The sequence below is a fragment of the Garra rufa genome, chromosome 6 (genome assembly GCF_049309525.1).
Source record: "Garra rufa chromosome 6, GarRuf1.0, whole genome shotgun sequence".
NCBI classification, from domain to species: domain Eukaryota; kingdom Metazoa; phylum Chordata; class Actinopteri; order Cypriniformes; family Cyprinidae; genus Garra; species Garra rufa.
In genome coordinates, this window is record NC_133366.1 from 21,862,875 (window position 1) to 21,882,614 (window position 19,740).

Consider the following 19,740-nt stretch of genomic DNA (forward strand, 5'->3'; position numbering starts at 1 on the left):
AATTACAAGCTTTAGGTTTCATTGACGAAATGACTGGGTCAAGAGTAAAATATACATCAGACGAACACGATAATGCTATTAGTGTTAATGAGATATTTAAGTAATGACAACATGGACTTTAAAAACGCCTACAAGAGTGAAATATCAAGCTTATATCTGTGAAGTAACTGTGACAAGTAAACCTGTTAGCTTGTCATCAGTCTTACGGAGAGAAAGAAAACATATAAAGTGGACTTCTGGTTTCGTCTGACCCTTGTTTCACCTGCACCTACGTAATACTCAGGACTGTTAATACTGCAGTAAAGTGTTTTTATCATCAAGACTGGTGGGCTGACACATTTACAGGGTGAGCAAGTGAAGCTTTTGGGATCCCTTGTCCTGGTAAAAGCAGTTAATAACTAAATTATAGAGTACAGCGAACATCAAAGAGAAAGAGTGTGTATTTCCCAAGAGTTTGACCCTATCCTGAGAAGAGATGGGTTGTTAATCTTTTCATTGTTCTTGATTAATCTTATGTGTTAACGGCCCTTTTCTTATATTTGCACTCTGCCTTTGTATTGTCCATGCAGTCTGGATATATTATCAGTGCTAAAGCAGTTGTCTATAGAATGTAAAGTAGGTGTGCAGTTAGAAGGATAGAATTAGGGAGAGGTAGAGAGGAAACTCTGCTGAGTGAAGTGACCCAACCAGTGGTGTCAGGGAGAGACTGTAACATCCCATAATTCTTTTTCTCATCAAACACAATTCATTTATGTGTGTCTTGAGAGTGGTTTGTTAATCTAACAGGGGCTGACGTGGGAGGTTTAGCATTCCAGAGGTTTTGGAAACTTGTTTGTTTGTTTGTCCTGCTAAAAGAATTTACTGCCTTGGTTCTCAATATGAAGTATCTAGGTTTCTATAGCAGCTACTAAAGACGCTGCACAGAGTGCATGATGAGTAGACAAGACAATAGAGACCAAAAATGAAATTTATGTCATCTATGACTCAGCCTGATGTTGCTCCAAGCCTGTGTGACTTTCTTTCCATGTTCTTCTCCATGCAATTACAATTACGTCAACCGTAGCCTTCAAACTTAAAAAAAAAGATACAGTATTGCCATAAAAGCGTGCTAAAAGTGCTGAAGAGAAAGTTTGTCAGTGAATTTCTGATGCCGTTTGGCATCGGAACACTTGGAATATGGCCACAATTCATATGGAGCCATTTTATGGTGCATTTATGTCCTTTTTTGAAAGCGCATTCCACATAAGAAATAAAGTCTATGCATTTGGAGCGACAAATGTAAATGTATGACAGAATTTCCATTTCTGGGTAAACTTTCCTTTTAAGGAATTCATCGAATCACATAGATCAGTCAGAAACCATTGTGCTTTTAGGAATAGTTGTTCTTTGAAAGCACAACTTCATTCCTAATGTGCTCTCAATCTAACAGGCCGTTAAAAAATCATATTCATAAAAAAAAATCAACAATGATCCTCATTGTCATTTATGATATACACAGTACTTTATAAAACACAGAAATAAAACTATATGTAGCTAGCCATTATAGGAGCACATTCCCGTTACTACTACCCCTTATAACTGCACATTCAACATAAATTCCTTGGAATGTTTCCCCATAGCAGGAGGAAGTTTTGATTTATTGGTCTAACAGTATTTGCCTGCCTTGCAAATTATCTTGCACGAGTTCCTCATTACCCATTTCCCCTTACCAGTTTGTTTGATCAGACTGTAGTTGTGGTTGTTTCTGTACACTGATTTCGCAGAACGTCTCTGTGCAATCACAGTTGCACAATGCCTTTAGACATAAATCCATTCACTAATCTTGATTTAGATATAATTGACTGCCCACAATTCATATTGACATCCAGCAAACTCCTTAAAGTTTAAGTAACCCTTTATGCAGTCTCACATCTTACCTCAAGTTTGATTTCATTGACCTTTCTTCCATTTTTATTCTGCAGTTGTTCGAAATCACAGTTCCTATGAAGTATGGGGCCAAGCCAGTCACCATAAGCTTCGCCAACCACACTTCCTGCAGCTGCTTGTCAAAACAGGATTTGTACCGACAGCAGCACTCAATTATTCGAAGGGCCTTACCAGAGTAAGTGTTCACACTCCTCCTTTTCTCCCTAAGTGCTATTTTTTAAGTGTGATTATGATTTTTGATGAAGGTTTTAATGTGTTTACTATTGTCTCATTTCTCTGTTGCTTTGAATGTTTGAGAGGTTAGAATAGAATATCAGTGTAGGCTAACACCGTGTAACTGTCATATTGTATCGTGCCAAAACAGCTTGATGCTGTCTAACTGTTCCAAATCCATTTGTACTGTTGTCGGAAGTAGCGCAAACACGTAGTGTGTCACGTGGAGCCCCACCGCTCATGTTTGGTGTGAACATGGTGGTTAACATTGCACACCACACAAGAAACTAGACAAAGTTAGAATATCGCTAAAGGTGCAGTAACATTAACCATTGATCGTCAAATTTTCTCAAAATGTATCCATTTCAATAGGAATCCACAAGATTTCAATTGAGGGTGAAAGATTTCCCCACACAGATTTCGCAACAGAAAGTATTGACCAACAAAAAACTGCTTGGTTTGAAAGTAAGTTCTGTGTAAGTTGCGCAGAATTAAAAAGTTTATTTACAGTTGAGGTCAAAAGTTTACATATTCATTGCAGAATCAGCTAAATGTGTAATTATTTGACCAAAATAAGAGGAATCCTACAAAACTAATGTTATTTTTTATTTTGTACTGAACTGAATAAGATATTTCACATAAAAGATGTTTACATATAATCCACAATAGAAAATAATAGTTGAATTTATAAAAATGACCCCGTTCAAAAGTTTCCATACACTTGATTCTTAATACTGTGTTGTTACCTGAATGAGCCAAAGTTAGTTTTTGTTTGTTTGTTTGTTTGTTTAGGGATAGTCGTGAATCCCTTGTTTGCCCTGAGCAGTTAAACTGCCCGCTGTTCTTCAGAAAAATCCTTGTGTATTTGAACTCTTTCCAGCAATGACTGTAGGATTTTGAGATCCATCTTTTTTACACCGAGTACAACTGAGGGACTATTACAGAAGGTTCAAATGCTCACTGATGCTCCAGAGGGGAAAACGATGCATTAAGAACTGGGAGTGAAAACAGTTTGAGTTTGAAGATCAGGGTAAATTTAACATATTTTGTCTTCTGGGAAACATGTAACTATCTTTTGTAGCTTCTGAAGGGAAGTACTGATTGAAAAATATACATATATTTGGGCAAAATAAGAAAAATGTATAAATATTCATTCTGTTCAAAAGTTTACACCCCCGGCTCTTAATGCATAATTTTTCTATCTGGAGCATCAGTGAGCGTTTGAACCTTCTGTAATAGATGCATATGAGTCTCTCAGTTGTCCTCAGTGTGAAAAGATGGATCTCAAAATCATACAGTCATTGTTGGAAAGGGTTCAAATACACAAAAATACTGAAAAACCAAAGAACTTGTGGGACCTGAAGGATTTTTCAGAAGAACAGCAGGCAGTTTAACAAACGTTCAGGACAAACAGGAGACTCATGAACAACTATCACTAAACAAAAAAAAAAAAAACATTCAGGTAACAACACAGTATTAAGAATCAAGTGTATGTAAACTTTTGAACGGGGTAATTTTTTTAAAATTCAACCATTATTTTCTCTTGTAGACTATGTGTAAACATCTTTTAAGTTAAATATCTTATTCAGCTCAGTAAAGGTCAGGTCAAATACAAAATAACTTATCTTATTTTGGTAAAATAATCAACATTTTGCACATTTCACTATGTTTTGGAACAGAACAACAGTTTCCTAACAAGTTTTACTCACCCTTCACAGAAATCTCGAACAAAGTAAGTGCTGAAGTGTTAAAACTAACTCTCAAGCAGTTGGAGAAACTGATGATAGGCTAACCTATATGAGATAAACTATCACATCAAGACATTCAAGATATTGACTTTACTGTACACCCTGTTTGTTTTGGCCGTCTGTAGCATCTCAACAGCGGATATGTGGCTACACTGATGTGTGTATTTTGGATGTAGTTGCACACCCAATGACGTACAGTAGCTCATCAAATTGATTTTCATATTGGTGGTGTGGTGTGGCCACCCATTGTTAGTGCTGACAGAGAACTTCCTGTTCATCTGTTGTTGTAGGAATTTTGTCAGGCAGGAAAATCCCAGTAGGGAATCTTAATGAACTTACCATGCAGTGTGCAGACTTGATTAACTAATCAGCACCGACAAGTGAGCTACAAAGCACATGTATTTTTTTGGTGGCCTGATGCAGAAAGCCTATATTTATGTTGTTTATAATAGACAATCAAATGATTTTTGTTAATTAATTTTGGCTGGTGGTATTTAACTGTCAAAGCTGGAAGTACGCAATCGTTGGGATTGATTCTAGGTATTTTTGATTTAGGAAAAATTAATATGTGACCCTGAACCACAAAACCAGTCTTAAGAAGCACAGGTATATTTGTAGCAATTTTGGGTCAAAATTATCTATTTTTCTTTTATGCCAAAATCATTAGGATACTAAGTAAAGATCATGTTCCATGAAGATGTTTTGTAAATTTCCTACCATAAATATATCAAAGTTCAATTTTTGATTACTAATATGCATTGCTAAGAACTTCATTTAGACAACTTTAAAAGGTGATTTTCTCAACAACAACAACAACAAAAAAAAAAAAACCTGGATTCCAGATTTTCAAATAGTTGCCAAATATTCTCTTATCATAAACCATATATCAGTGGAAAGCTGATTTTGTGATAACTGATAACTAGTTTTGTGGCCCAGGGTCACCTGGAGTTGACCATTTTGGTTGAATATATAGGATGTAATGTAGTTCTGCAGGCTTAGAGAGTGTGTATTGCTTGCAAAAACTTAACTTAAACTACTTTTTCCCCACTGTGGAGCAAACTGTATCTGCTTCAGTGTATTGAAATGCTTATTTTGATACACAGAGCAACACTGATGGCCATGCATTTGAGCCACCAGAGAAATAATGACAGACAGAAAGTTATAAGCCTAAACATACTTTTTTTTTCTCTAGTCCCAAACCCAATTTCTTTATTTCTGATACATCTGCCCCTTCCCTTGCTGCCACAGTGAGAGATAGAGGTGTCATTTTAATGAGAGAGGAGCATATAGCAGAGCGTAGACACATGGCAAGAAATGTGAACTGAGAAAGAAGATAAATCAACAGTAAAACTATCTTCAAATTTCTTCCTGCATCAGCTTAAAAGTTCAGCTGAGCTGAAGTTTTCCATAATGCAACTTAGCATGTTTAGACTTTCTATATTATGTAATGTTTAAATATTATCTTTATCTAATGTACTTTTCATTTATATTGTCATGAAATGAATATATTTACATAAATATTTATATACATGAACTGAACAGTTAGGCATTACATGGATATTTGACTGCTGTTGTAATGAGATTTCTAATAATTATTAAGTAAATGTTTCTTATGCCAGGTATCAACAGCTTAAAAACTAAAATGAAGGTTGTAGTTTTTAAGATTTTTCTGAAAGATTGATTACAATCTGTTCAATGAATACTGAATATTTACAAAGTGAACTTAATGTTTTCTTCTTGTATTATTAGCTGCATAATATCTGGTATTTAGCTCTGTGTTACTATATTAATTTATATTCATTATTGGTTATGGTTCTGCTTGCAAAGGATACATTTTCTAATGCAAAGGATCCATGCACCCTTTTTTTTTTTTTTTTTTTTTTTTTTTAGAAATTTTTGATGTCAGAGTATTAGTTGGGACATAAATCATAATTCGTTCCCCAAACAGTAACCTAAGATTGCTCCCTAGACATTAGGAATATCTGTTTCAGACCATGAAATGTGAATTCCATTGAAATGGTACTAAACCATCACTTTGTTTTGTTTTTGTGATGACTTAACACTGTACAAAAGCAATAAATCACTGGAGGTTGTGATATATTGCAGTTATTAGGATGGCTATGCTTTGGTGTCATATTTTTGCATTTTTTTTTTTTTTGCATGATGTAGCTCAACCTCTATTGCACTTTTGCATAAACATTAAAGGTGTTGACTGCAGAAACCAAAATGAGTTGCAAAATACAGTCTGTTTTTCATCTTTCAATACTTTTTAGAATGAAGCACAGCCCCTGTTTTCAACCCTGCGTTGTTCCCTCACATACTTTGTGCAAATGTTTACCATTTTATCCTCTAACAGAACAAAGTATTAGCCCATTCGCCTGTTCGTGACAGAAGTCGCTGTGCTAAACAGTGACTCATTGGCACACGCAGTGAGCAAGGAAAGAAAAGGAGTGAAAAAGACTTGTTAATAATGCACGCTTTGTGTGCGAAAACAGCGGCTGCTCTTTCTGTGTTGAGGAAACCTATCGATCCCACATGTGTGGCAATGGAAGCCAGTTTGTTGCTCCATTGCTCAGAGATCTGTTTGCAAACAGGAGGGAAAACGTCACAGATATGTTGGCCATGTTGGGAAAGGCAAAGAGGCTGACACACTTCGGAAATTTGCCTTTTACACATACAGTACGATGATGCTGTTCAACATTTGACATTACGTTGTTTACCAAAACACTCCCTGTCAGATGGAACAGCAGAGGTGTTACGTCAGTAATGAAATGTGAACTAAGTAACATTTGCTTGATGTCTTTTGATGTTGGTGAGTCATTTACATTTTATATTTGGTGCTGTACTGTGCTTGCATAAATCAAAGAGTTAAAGAGTTAGTTAACCCAAAAATAAACATTTTGTCATTAATTACTCACCCTCATGTTGTTCCAAACCCGTAAGACCTTAGACACAAGGGTTACTCCACCCCAAAATGAAAATTTTGTCATTAATCACTTAGCCCCATGTTGTTTCAAACCCGTAAAAACTTCATTTGTCTTCAATTTAGGATATTCTGGATGAGCTTTGTGACTGTCCCATTGACTGCCAAGTAAATAACACTGTTAAGGCCCAGAAAAGTACGAAAGACATCGTCAAAATAGTCCATCTGCCATCAGTGGTTCAACCATACTTTTACGAAGCTACGAGAATACTTTTTGTACACAAAGAAAACAAAAATAACAACTTTATTCAACAATTCGTCTCCTCCGTGTCACCATAGCACCATTTTGGAGACAGTGGCGGCTACTGGTCTGTCAAATAGGGGAAGCTCATTTTCGGTCTACATCATAAAATTGTCTATTTATTTAAAAGTAAATTCTGCCCTACGTTCCTTTTCAAGAAAATGATCTGTGACCCTGTCGTACCAACTAGGCGTCTTTTCCAGTGACTTTTCGTGTGCAGTTTCATATGAATGAATGATCTAAAAAAAATATTAAACTCTGTAAAAGTGAAACAAGGAATGTGGTGTATAATTGTGTGAAATGTATGATGAAAATCAAGCAATTTCGCCAAGCAAATATAAAGAAATAGGTTGCAGCAGTTTTTATTTCGACTGAACTTGAGAAATCCACGATGGGACTGTGAGCGCAGAGAGCGCGAACGAATAGCTTCAGCGATTCCTTATAGGACAAAATCGCTGTCAGTCAAAAGGAGATGCAATCTTTCGACAGACCCTCCAATCATCACGCAGAAGCTCAGCGTCCAGGCCAGCCCACTCCTCATTCACCCCCAGAGACGCTGAGCGTCCGTGGGCGGGACATAATCGCAGCGTTTATCCAATGACCGTCTAGTTTCAAAGCACTGAAAAAAAACGTTCAAAGCAGCCCCATTGAAGTCAATGGACGCTGGGCTTCAATGGGGAAATGCACTGTGACGCTACGGGAATGTATGAGAAGAAAATCAAGTCAGCCGACCTGCTATATCTAACTGATTCTGAACGAATTCGTCTTTGAGATGAACGTTTTCTAACGCATTTTTAGTCAATAAAATGTTAATACAATAGTACATAATTTGACCATTAATTTTGTGACATTATAGGGGAAGCTGAGCTTCCCTTGCAGTCTTAAAGAAATCGCCACTGTTTGGAGAGTATCCCCTGGATGCAAACAATGTACCATGTTCTGTGTCAGCTGCAACACAGTGATACGTTTTCTATGGATATTTCTACGTATCCGCGTGACGCAGCTGACAGAGAACACTGACACTGTTTGTGTCCAAGGGATTCTCTCCAAAATGCCGCTATGGTGACGCAGTCAAAAAAGTCATTATTTTTTGTTTTCATAAAATAATGGTTGAACCAGTGATGGCAGGACTATTTTGACAACGTCTTTCATATTTTCTTGGCCTTGCCAGTTTTATTTACTTCAAAGTCAATGGGACGGCCACAATCCCGGTTTTCATCCAAAATATCTTAAAGGGATAGTTCACCCAAAAATGAAAATTTGATGTTTATCTGCTTACCCCCAATGCATCCAAGATGTAGGTGACTTTGTTTCCTCAGAAAAACACAAACGAAGAATTCTAATGAAAACCGGTGCAGTCTGCCAGCCTTATCATGGATGTGGATGGGCACCAAACCTTTAAAAGTAAACAAAAACATGCACAGACAAATCCAAATTCCACCCTGCGGCTCGTGATGATACATTGATGTCTTAACACAAGAAACGATCGGTTTTTATGAGAAACTGAACAGTATTTATATAATTTTTTACCTTTGATACACAGCCACGTCCATCTGTCATGAGCACGAGTTTGGCATCAGTCACGTCACATGTGCACGCACTTCTGGCGTAGTATACGCAAACGCCGTAAGGGGAAATCAGTGAAAAGTCCCGGATGATTTTGTGCAAGCAAACGTAATCTTTTAGCTTTAAATCGGTTTAAACAATCAGGATACGCGCAAGTAATTAACATTTTGAATAGCCGCTATACCCACAATCTCTGTGCACTGTGGAAACAATGAGTGTCGTATTCATGCGACAGATCGCTTCCGGCGTTTGCGTATTCTACGACAGAGCGCGTGCACATGTGACGTGACTGATGCCAAACTTGTGCTCAGGAGAGATGGACGTGGCTGTGTATCAAAGGCAAAAAATTATATAAATACTGTTCAGTTTCTCACAAAAACCGATCGTTTCGTGTCTTAGGACATCAATGTATCGTCACGAGCCGCAGGGTGTAATTTGGATTTGTCTGTGCATGTTTTTGTTTACTTTTAGAGGTTTGGTGCCCATCCAAGTCCATGATAAGGCTGGCAGACAACACCGGTTTTCATTAAAAATCTTCGTTTGTGTTTTTCTGAGGAAACAAAGTCACCTACATCTTGGATGCATTGGGGGTAAGCAGATAAACATCAAATTTTAATTTTTGGGTGAACTATCCCTTTAAATTGTGTTCCGAAGACAAAGCTTTTAGGAGTTTGGAACAACATAGGGGTTAGTGATTAATGACAGCATTTTCATTTCGGGGTGGAGTAACTCTTTAAAGGCCCAGAAAGGTAGTAAGTACATTGTTGAAATGTGAGATCCGTGGTTCAACCTTAATTTTATGAAGATACGAGAATACCTTTTGTGCGCAAACAAAACAAAAATAACCAACTTGGTCTCTTGATGTTGATGGAACTTTTTTGCGAGATGTAAAATATGTAGCGCCATGTATGCTTCGTGACATATTCAATGTGAAATGTCCACTGGGTGGCGCTAAAAGATTTTTTTTCCGTAACAGATGAATGTACACGAGGTACGTTTTATGTGACGGTGGTTTTGTTTGTATTATCACAGTTCTGACTTGAAATTTCCATTTAGTGGCGCTATAACTCTAATGCTCCATGACTTTTTAAAATACCATTTGCACTAAACCTAAACCTACCCGATAGTATGAACAAAAGTGAATGTGACGTAAAAACGCAATCGCAAGCATGCCGTTTTAGCTTGTTTTTCAATATCTCATCTTTCAGCCTTTTCATCGTGAGTCATGTTTTTGACTGGATTTGTACCCAGGGATTCCGCATCCTAAGTCCAATTCCTTGCGCAAGCTTGTTATGTCTGGAAAATGAAACATGGAGCTGTAATCATTACTGTGTACAAAAACAAGTATGACTGCTTGCTGTTTTACCGTCTCTTAGTGTTGGGCGATATGCTCAATTTTTATATCGTCCTATCGTCAGCCTGTGAGATCGCTGATACACGATAATATCATGCTAATTTATTTAATAATCTCTATGTACTAAAATCATTATTCGTTTTGTAAGGGTAGTCTTGTTATTGGGCATGTGACTAAGTTGTGCATGTACAGAGCGCTGACTGTAGTTTTGGAGGAGAAGTTCAAGTTCACTTTCGGTTTCATTCTCTGCTTCAGTGAGTGGTAAATGTGCGTGCCTGAATGTAAATGAATGTATCCTTCTATACCCGTCATATTGCAATAATGTTACCGCTGTATGTCTGATTGTTGTCATCAGTTCATGTTGTAGTTCAGTTCATATAGAATGAGGAAAAACGGTGCCCGTGTAATTCACGTGCGTTTGTTTAGCGCGATTTTATCGCATCGTAATTCTAATTAACGCATATAGATGTTACTGAGGTGAACGTTTATGTTTCCTATATACAGACGGATTCTGATATATCGGATTTAATTCAGCCTAAACCACATTTTACTACCTTTATCCTAATGACTGTGCAATGCTGGATAATATAATCCTTACATCATCTTAAAAAGCAGCTACAAATAACAAGCAAAGAACATTTACATTATCAAAGAACTTCATCACGAACTAGTGTAGCCTAGTCTAGTGCGAGGTGCACTTTAAAAAACACTCCCGTTATAATCAGTTTATCTGTCTACACTGTATGATGAATAAATCTCTTCCCCATGCGGCGCGTTAAGGCGACGTGGCCACTCTATGCGTGTGTTTATACCACAGCAAGTTTCTGAAGCATCCTAGAACCGACTCTCTGCACTGCATCGCTAAAGTTAGGCGCCTTTTTGACGGATAATAATAATAATAATCGTCTTGCTATCGTCAAAGGCATCAGCAACTGGCGATATCTCTAACTATCGTCGATACTAGATACTATCGTCTATCGGCACAACCCTACCGTCTCTAGTGTTCATTTCTGTTGGAAACTGCACGTACTTCAAGTCTTGCTAAAAAGTTCCCAAAGGTACGTTTTCACCATGAGACCAGGTAGAAAATAACAACTTTATTCAACAATTTCTTCTTTTCTGTGTTGGTCGACGTGTGTTCATGAGAGTACCACAATGCAATCGTGTAGTGCTGCTGACGCAGGAGCCGGCATTCTAATGTAGTACCAGGATGCGCTGCACCTTGTTTACAAGCAGAAGAAGATGGACGTTGTACATAAAACAGTCTTCCTAAACATGTCTGAAGATTTTGACAGAGAGGGACGGCTCCTGTGTCAGCAGCACCACACACAATGTGTCGTGGTACTCTCATGAACATGTGTCAAATACTGACACAAAGGAGAAGAAATTGAATAAAGTTGTTATTTTTGTTTTCTTTGTGCACAAAAAAGTATTCTCGTAGCTTTATAACATTACGGTTAAACCTTTCTGGGCTTTGAAAGTGCCAGTTGTGTTACTGTCCATGCAAGGTCAGAAAGCTCTTGTATTCATAAAAATATCTTAATTTGTCTTCCAAAGATGAACGACATTTGGCGGTGAGTAATTAATGATAGAATCTCTTTAAGCTTCTTAAGTCTTCTTAAGAGACGCAGTCATTTATATGGTTAATATATAAGGTGATTATTCACATAAAAACATTGATTAGTGCACATATATAGATCACTATATAGAGCACATCAAATAAGGTATTTGCTTGACTTGAGAAAAAACACAATTGGTTCTCTGGCATCAAGTAAGCATGTTTCATCTTCTATTACCTTATCAGATGTGCTCTGTGTATGAGATAAACATAAGTATTAATCGTTTGAAATGGCAAGAGGGAGACTGATTGATGACAGAATTTTCATTTTTGGCCGAACTAACCCTTTAATTATTAATCAAACGTGTTTGCATGTCAAATGTTAAATGCTAAAATGCAAGCCACGAGTCTCTCAGTGAAGAACTGAAGAAAAGAACTGTTTATTGTTATGTGTTTTTTTCTTAAGCCATCCCCTGTCAGAGTGATTTGCGGTAGGGGGAGTGAAAAGGAAAGAGGCATCATCCCCCCACAAGGTCCTGCACAGCCAGGCCTTGCTTAAGAAAAAGCAGATGTGTTCCTAGGGCGACCTGCACTGTGGAAGTGTGTTATATGTTGTTTTGGTTTCCTGGACACACTGAGGCTTCATCTCCTCATTCCTCTCGTGCTTTCACGCAAGCGGGCACAGCGTAGCGTCTGCGCATGTGAGAATGCCACTTTTTAGAGATGGAGAGTTCAGTGCGGACGTGCAGCTTTACCTTAAGCTGACGTCATTTACTGTGTGCCTGTCTCTTAATTGTTTACAGCTGGCTTTACAGCTGTGAAAAGGTCAACAACCGGGCTGGGGACTTGCTGTCTTGCAAACTCCTCTATGTTGCACAGTGTGCTTTCTGAATTCGTTCTTGAATACGTTTTTTATTTAATCTGACTCCAAGGCCAGATTAATTCAAGATCACTCCAGGTCAGCTTTGAATGCTTTCAGCTTGATTCTAATCGTATATTCGGAAAAATCCTGCCCAAACCTGTGGCATCTGATAAAGACAAGGGCAGTCTGCACCGCCGGGGGTTTAACGCAGGGTGGTCCAGTTTAAGCGTCCAGCTTTGGACCGCAAGGTGTTAACAAAGTCACGCCGTTCCCGCTGTTTGTTGTGAAGGAGAAAACGTACGTATTTCACCTCAGATGTGTGGTCTAGAGTGTAACGTAGCATATAAACCCTATTGGTGTTATCAACGCTTGTGCAATGAAATGGCAGAGGGCTGGTAGTGATTATCAGCAGTTGGCTTGTGGTTGCGTTTCGCTTTCTCTCTGTATTGTTTGGGAGGTGATGATTCACTATGTTAGGAAAATAGAGACTTTCCAGGAGGAGAAACATTCAGACATCACTGGGGATATCAAAAACAACGCAGACTGTTACCTAATGACTTTTGACCCTCAGCTGCTCTTTATATGCCAATATGCGTGTGTGTTTTTCGTCAGTTCATAAGGAGTTTACTATTGTGTTTCACTCTTTCTCGTAAACTATTAAGTTCTTATATAACATCTTCTCCAGAAAGAACTTAACACATCAAGAATGAATGAATGACATAGGTATTTACACATAGCCAGTTTGGCGGGAGCTGTAAAACACCCTCCCCTTACTATTCTGTTGATGCAATGTTTATAGTATGCAAGTTCAATTCTTGCAGTCTACTTTGTATACAGTGTTCTTGCACTGCAGACTTCTCAGTTCAGAATCAGAAAGAGCGTTATTGTCAAGTGTTTACACACTCAAGGAATTTGTCTTAGTGACAGGAGCTTCCAGTGGAGAAGAAAGCACAAACTTGCTAAACACAAACAACGCTTGAATCAGATTGACTGATGTATTATTTGGTTGATCAATTATTTTTTAAGAAACGTACAGCGAAAGTAGTTCCAGGCAGGTTTTGACAACTTTACTGCCCTCCAAAGGCAAAGCGCAGTAACTACACATTTGGTCAAAATTGAGTTAATGCTTAAAATGGACTTTGTGACAACTGTTTTGTCTTGTGGCAAAGTCTCCTGGTTTAATTTTGTCCAGTTTCAAAGAAATGTTCCGAGAAACGAGAGTTTCAACATGTTTGACTAGCTGTTGTAAAAACTTTAAAGGCATTTTTCTCAGTTTCAGTGTTCGCATAGTTACTGCACTTTGCCTTTGGAGGGCAGTTTACAGTTCCATAGGTGTGGGCGATATACCAGTAGACAAGATTGGTAGAAATTGGTAGAAACTTGTCAACTGGTAGTTATTTCAAACGATGGTAGACGATCTCAATAAAATGTTTGCTTCCTTTTTTAAGTTTTTTTTTTTTTTTTTTTTTTTTGCAAATGATTTTAAGCTGTTGAAATGCAATTAGCAGTGAAAGAAAACTCATTTCACTGTATGTGCACACTGAAAGACTGTTTCTGAGCACTGTCATAGAGGCACGTGCATGTGAAGACGGTGTTCATAGAGTGTGGGAGTACTGAACCGAGTTGTTTTTGCTGCTTTATAGGCCTTGAATGGTTAAATACACATACTTGTATGTGTCAAAATGACCATCTTTGCAAATACACAGTAATTTAGGTCTTAAGTGAAAGCAAACAGCTGGAGGAAAAAACAAAAAAAAACAAAACGTGTGACAGTATATTGGATCCGGGCAGCTCTAATATTTCTGCTGTCTGTCAATCATGTTAATCAAACAACAAAAGAAAATCTCTCACTGCTTTTGACTAAATTTCTTTTTTTTACTTTAATAAGAAGAAATATATTTTTAATTTACACAGTGAAGAATATGCAGTGTTTTTATACATTTGATTACTTTATACCAGTGATTCTCAACTCCAGTCCTCGAGGCCCACTGCTCTGCACATTTTGTATGTCTCCTTCATTTAACACACCTGATTCAGCTCGTTAGGAGAAAGATCCATGAACTGAAATGAGTGTGTCAGATTCAGAAACATACAAAATGTGCAGAGCAGTGGGCCCCGAGGACTGGAGTTGAGAATCACTGCTTTATACAATGTATGTGGCATTTCTTCTTCACTTGTTTTACCATAGTTTTTTTCTCAAGTTCGCTGAGCTTGAGTTTTTTTTTTTTTTTAGGCTAGTATTAGATCATTTGTGATGTTGACACTGGTGACAAGAATTATGAAATTTTTTGGGTATCAAAATGTTGATGTCATAAAGACCTTATTTAAAGCAAACTATATTGTGATATACAGTTGAGGTCAAAAGTTTGCAGAATCTGCAAAATGTTAATTATTTTACCAAAATATGAGGTAGGGATCATACAAAATGCATGTTATTTTTTTATCAAGTACTGACCTGAATAAGATATTTCACATAAAAGTTGTTCACATATAATCCACAAGAGAAAATAATAGTTTATTCAATAATTTATTCAAATGACCCCATTCAAATGTTTACATACGCTTGATTTTTAAAACCTTTTTTATTTGAAACATGTAAGTATCTTCTGTAGCTTCTGAAGGGCAGTACCAAATGAAAAAAAATATGAATGCAAAATAAGAAAAGCGTACACATCTTCATTCTGTTCAAAAGTTTACACCCCTGGCTCTTAATGCATTGTGTTTCCTTCTGGAGCATCAGTGAGCATTTAAACCTTCTGTAATAGTTGCATATAAGTCCCTCAGTGTGAAAAGACAGATCTCAAAATCATACAGTCATTGTTGGAAAGGGTTCAAATACACAAAAATGATGAAAAACTAAAGAACTTGAATTTTTCTGAAGAACAGTGGGCAGTTTAACTGTTTAGGACGAACAAGGGACTTATGAACAACTATCACTAAAAAAAAAAAAAAAAGCTGTGGATCGTTCAGGTATATTATAAATCAAGTGTGTGTAAACTTTTGCACAGGGTCATTTGTATAAATTCAACTATTATTTTTTTCTTGTGGACTGTATTTAAACATCTTTTATGTGGAATATCTTATTCGGGTCAGTACTAAATAAAAAAGTAACATGCATTTTGTATGATCCCTCTTATTTTGTTAAAATAATTAACATTTTGCAGTTTCTGCAAGGTGTATGTAAACTTTTGACTTTAACTGTATATAGTTACTTTGAAATAAAATTACTCATATCGTGATATAAGATTTTGATCATATCACCCACCCCAACAGTTTCATATCACTTAAAACCTACACTAGCAAACCTACACTTTGCATTGTGGCTACATTACCACCTCGGTGTGCCTTATGTTTCTTATTATTCCTTATGTAAAACATCATTACAAGGATTTTCCAGTCAAAACAACAACATTGCAATAATGCATACTCTCATCTTGATATAAAATTACTTTCACATCGCCAATACTGCTTTATTCTGCTGATCTGAAGATCTCGTAGTTACAGCAACTGATTTCAATCTCTTGCGAAGTTCAAATTCCTGGAACGTTTAGCAGTCCATTATTATAGGTATGATAAGTAGTGTTTTCAGCGTTGAGAAACACAGAGTGAAGAGGTTGATATGAAATATGTGTTTGTTTGAACAGCCGACCTTCATTTTGGCATTTTAATGTGATTCAAAGTGCAGGCCGACTATGGCTTGTAGCGTAGTTTACATTAACATATGGAAAATGGATATTTATTTATAACCTCTTTAGACTTTAAAATGTAAATCTGCAGACCTCTTCAGACAGCCCCCAGCAAAGAACAAATCTGTTCTGTGTAACAAACAACATATGGGCTTGTTGAAATACTGTAGAGGTGGGAATGCGGATTTATCTGAATGTGGCTTATGGACATGTACGGCAGTGTAGTCGTATTAGAAACACACTCTTGATGTTATCCTAGCTCAGCGGTTCCCAAACTGGGGTGCAGGGGTGCACGAGAGAATGTTTGTAATGGCGGAAAAAATATATTATTTTAATGTATTTATCTTGTGTAAACTTAACATGTCATATTTTTGAGAGAAAAGAAATTCACTGAGAGAGAGAAAAAAAATCACATACAAATACAAATTGTAATTTACAACCTATGCTCATCTCGCAGTTTCACGTCTGCGTCACAATAGCCCCGCCTTTTCACATTAGGCGCTAAGTGATAGTACACTCGTAATTTTTTTTGCTTACTAAATTCATCAAAATGGACACCTGGTTAAAAACTGCCACTTTAAATAAGTCAAGTGACAGTAGGGATGAGCCATCTACATCGGCCTCTTCTATGGAGATGTGCAGCGGCCTTGAATATATGGACTCGGAGGATAATGAACGAGGTGAAGAGGCGCAGCCGGGAACAGAGAAACCCAGCAGAGATGTACTGATGAAGAGAATTAGGCCTACGCTAGAAAGTGAGAAAATGTCAAGTAAGAAACGCAAATATAACGACAGTTACATTGGTTTCGGGTTTACATGGATTGGAGATGCAGAAAATCCAAATCCGCAATGTGTAGTCTGCGGTGAGGTTTTAGCTAATAGCAGTCTTAAGCCCTCATATATGGTTCGGCACTTACAGACAAGACACAGCAATTTACAAGACATGCCAGCAAGTTTTTTTCAAGGAAAATTGGAGGAACTGCAGAAGAAGAAAAAAATTATCCACTCCCATTCTGGCTTAGGGGCTTCCAAAAATGCTCAGAGAGCGTCATATCTGGCGAGTTACCGCATAGCTAAAAGAGGTATGCCCCACACAATTGGAGAAAATCTTTGTTTACCCGTTGCCAAAGATATAGTAAACTGTATGCTCGGAGAGAAAGCTGCAAAGACGCTGGACAAAATACCTCTCTCTGACAATACTGTGGCTCGTCGCATTGATTCAATATCTGCCGACATCCTCAGCTAATAACCGTTCAACCGGGGAAGATATTTTTAATTTGATGGATAGCTTTTTCAGAATAAACTAAATTGACTGGGCGCGCTGCGTTGGAATTTGTACAGACGGGTGAAATCAATGACGGGGAGGCACAAAGGAGCAGTAGCTTTCATCCGAAAAGTTGCACCATCGGTTTCCTGGGTACACTGCAGCATCCACCGAGAAGCTCTAGCAACGAAAAACATGCCAGATGAACTTTTGTCTGTACTTAATGACGTTGTGAAAATCGTCAACTTCATAAAAGCTCGTCCATTAAATTCACATATTTTCCGAACAATATGCAACGAAATGGGCAGCGAGCACGAAACTCTTCTGCTGCACACAGAAGTGCGCTGGTTATCGCGTGGAAAGGTCTTGTCAAGAATTTTTGAGCTCCGATGTGAAGTGCAGGAATTTTTTGTTCATAACCCATTTCACCTGTCTTCATTCTTGAAAGATGACATCTGGCTTCAGAAGCTGGCATATCTGGCAGACATATTTTCTACTCTTAATGAACTTAATTTAAGTCTGCAGGGCCTTAGTACTACCGTTTTTAACACCCAGGACAAAGTTGAAGCACTTATTAAAAAGCTAGTCTTCTGGGCTAACTGTATAAATGGAAACTCCACCGAGTGCTTTCCACTGTTGCCTGAATTTTTGCAATCCCGCGAAGCTGCACTAAGTACTCATGTCAAAGGCCTCATAACTGAACATCTCAACCAGCTTAGCCAAAATCTAAGGACTTACTTCCCCCCTATGGACCAGTCAAAGATATGGATTCGGAATCCTTTTGATGTCACTCCTCCAATCCCACATCTCTCATTTCAAGAGCAAGAACAATTACAGGAGTTATCATCTGATGGGAGACACAACATACTTTTTAAAAATAAGTCACTCATGGATTTCTGGGCTTCAGCAGTGGTGGAGTATCCAGGATTGTCAAAGCAGGCACTGAAAGTGTTGATGCCCTTTGCAACCACATACTTATGTGAGGCAGGCTTTTCTGCACTGACATTGTTGAAAACCAAACATCGACAAAGACTAGATGCTGAGAATGATTTGAGAGTAAAACTGTCATCCATTGAACCAAATTTTGATGATCTGTGTGCAAAAATGCAGGCCCATCCATCTCACTAAAAAGGTAGGAAGCAATGTTTTTATTCAAAACTGAAATGTTGATATTTTCTAATATACAGAAAATATGTGTATTTAGTTATTGTAGTTAGAAAATGTGGAGTTTAATCGAAGGGGTGCTTGAACGGTGTCAAATATTAGAAAGGGGTGCGCACAGCAAAAAGTTTGGGAACCACTGTCCTAGCTTATATATTATCTTCCTGACACCTTGCTAGACTAAATGGACTTATATGTTTTGCATTATGCAAGGTGCAAGTGCACATGTTAGTCATCCAATAGGTCGTCTTCCACCTCGCGTGGACCATATCGTAAGTCCCTTTTTATCTCCCCCCCTCAATTCTCAGGAATGTGCTGTCTTATGCCACTGAGCATATGGTAATTGAAAACACATTGAGAAGCTTGTACATGTGTAGTTTACTGCTGAACCGTTTCGGGCCTAGTCGGCAATTTGCTTTATTTCACGGTTCTGATATTCAACAACCTGTTTCTCTTTTTCTAAGTAAACACCCGCAACACTAATTATGCCGACATCTGTTTGAATAGCTTGCGTGGTATGTTTGAAGTTTAGAATGCAAAGCGGACTGACATGTAATGGTGTTTACAGTCTATTGTGTCAGAAACCTTGTTGTTCTGTCATCAAATGCATAACACATACTGTGTTCAGCAGGGCGCAATCTCAGCACTTGCGTCAGTTACACCTACTGTTGCTTTTGTTGCTTATTCAATGGTTGCTCAAGTTTTCATCATATGCCTTCAGACAGGAAGCAATATTCTGATATTCTAGAGTATTTGACTCAGATTCGTTTAGCTGTTGCCAGTCTGAACAACAAAGAAGCTTTGATTTTTACAAACCAGGTTTAAAATGCATTTTGAAATGCATCTTCATGATGCATTAAATGTGTCTTAAGTATCACAGGTAATATTCCAATAGCCAAAAATACATTTTTTCCAATCCAATCCAATCCAATCCAACTTTATTTATAGAGCACTTTAAAAAACGACAAGGTCAGCCAAAGTGCTGTACACAGCCTAACAAAAGTATCTTATTACTGGTTTTGTGGTCCAGGGTCAAAAATGGTTTATTCAGTCAGTTTTTTGACATACAAATTGCAGTTTTGTTTCATTATCTTCAGAGAGAACTGTGAAATATTCACTAGATGAATAAATGGATGAATGAGCAATTTTGAACATATTTTTGCCATTGTTGTCTCATG

The 19,740-nt window shown here is 37.7% G+C and overlaps 1 protein-coding gene across 1 annotated transcript in view; it reads left to right on the top strand.

Annotated features, from left to right (window-relative positions):
• Window positions 1–19,740, top strand: part of vegfc (vascular endothelial growth factor c) — a 59,777-nt gene that overhangs the window by 19,883 nt on the left and 20,154 nt on the right. Inside the window, exon 4 of the mRNA XM_073842918.1 lies at window positions 1,962–2,101. Within this exon, the coding sequence (XP_073699019.1) occupies window positions 1,962–2,101 (140 nt within the window). The remainder of the gene's footprint in view (window positions 1–1,961; window positions 2,102–19,740) is intronic.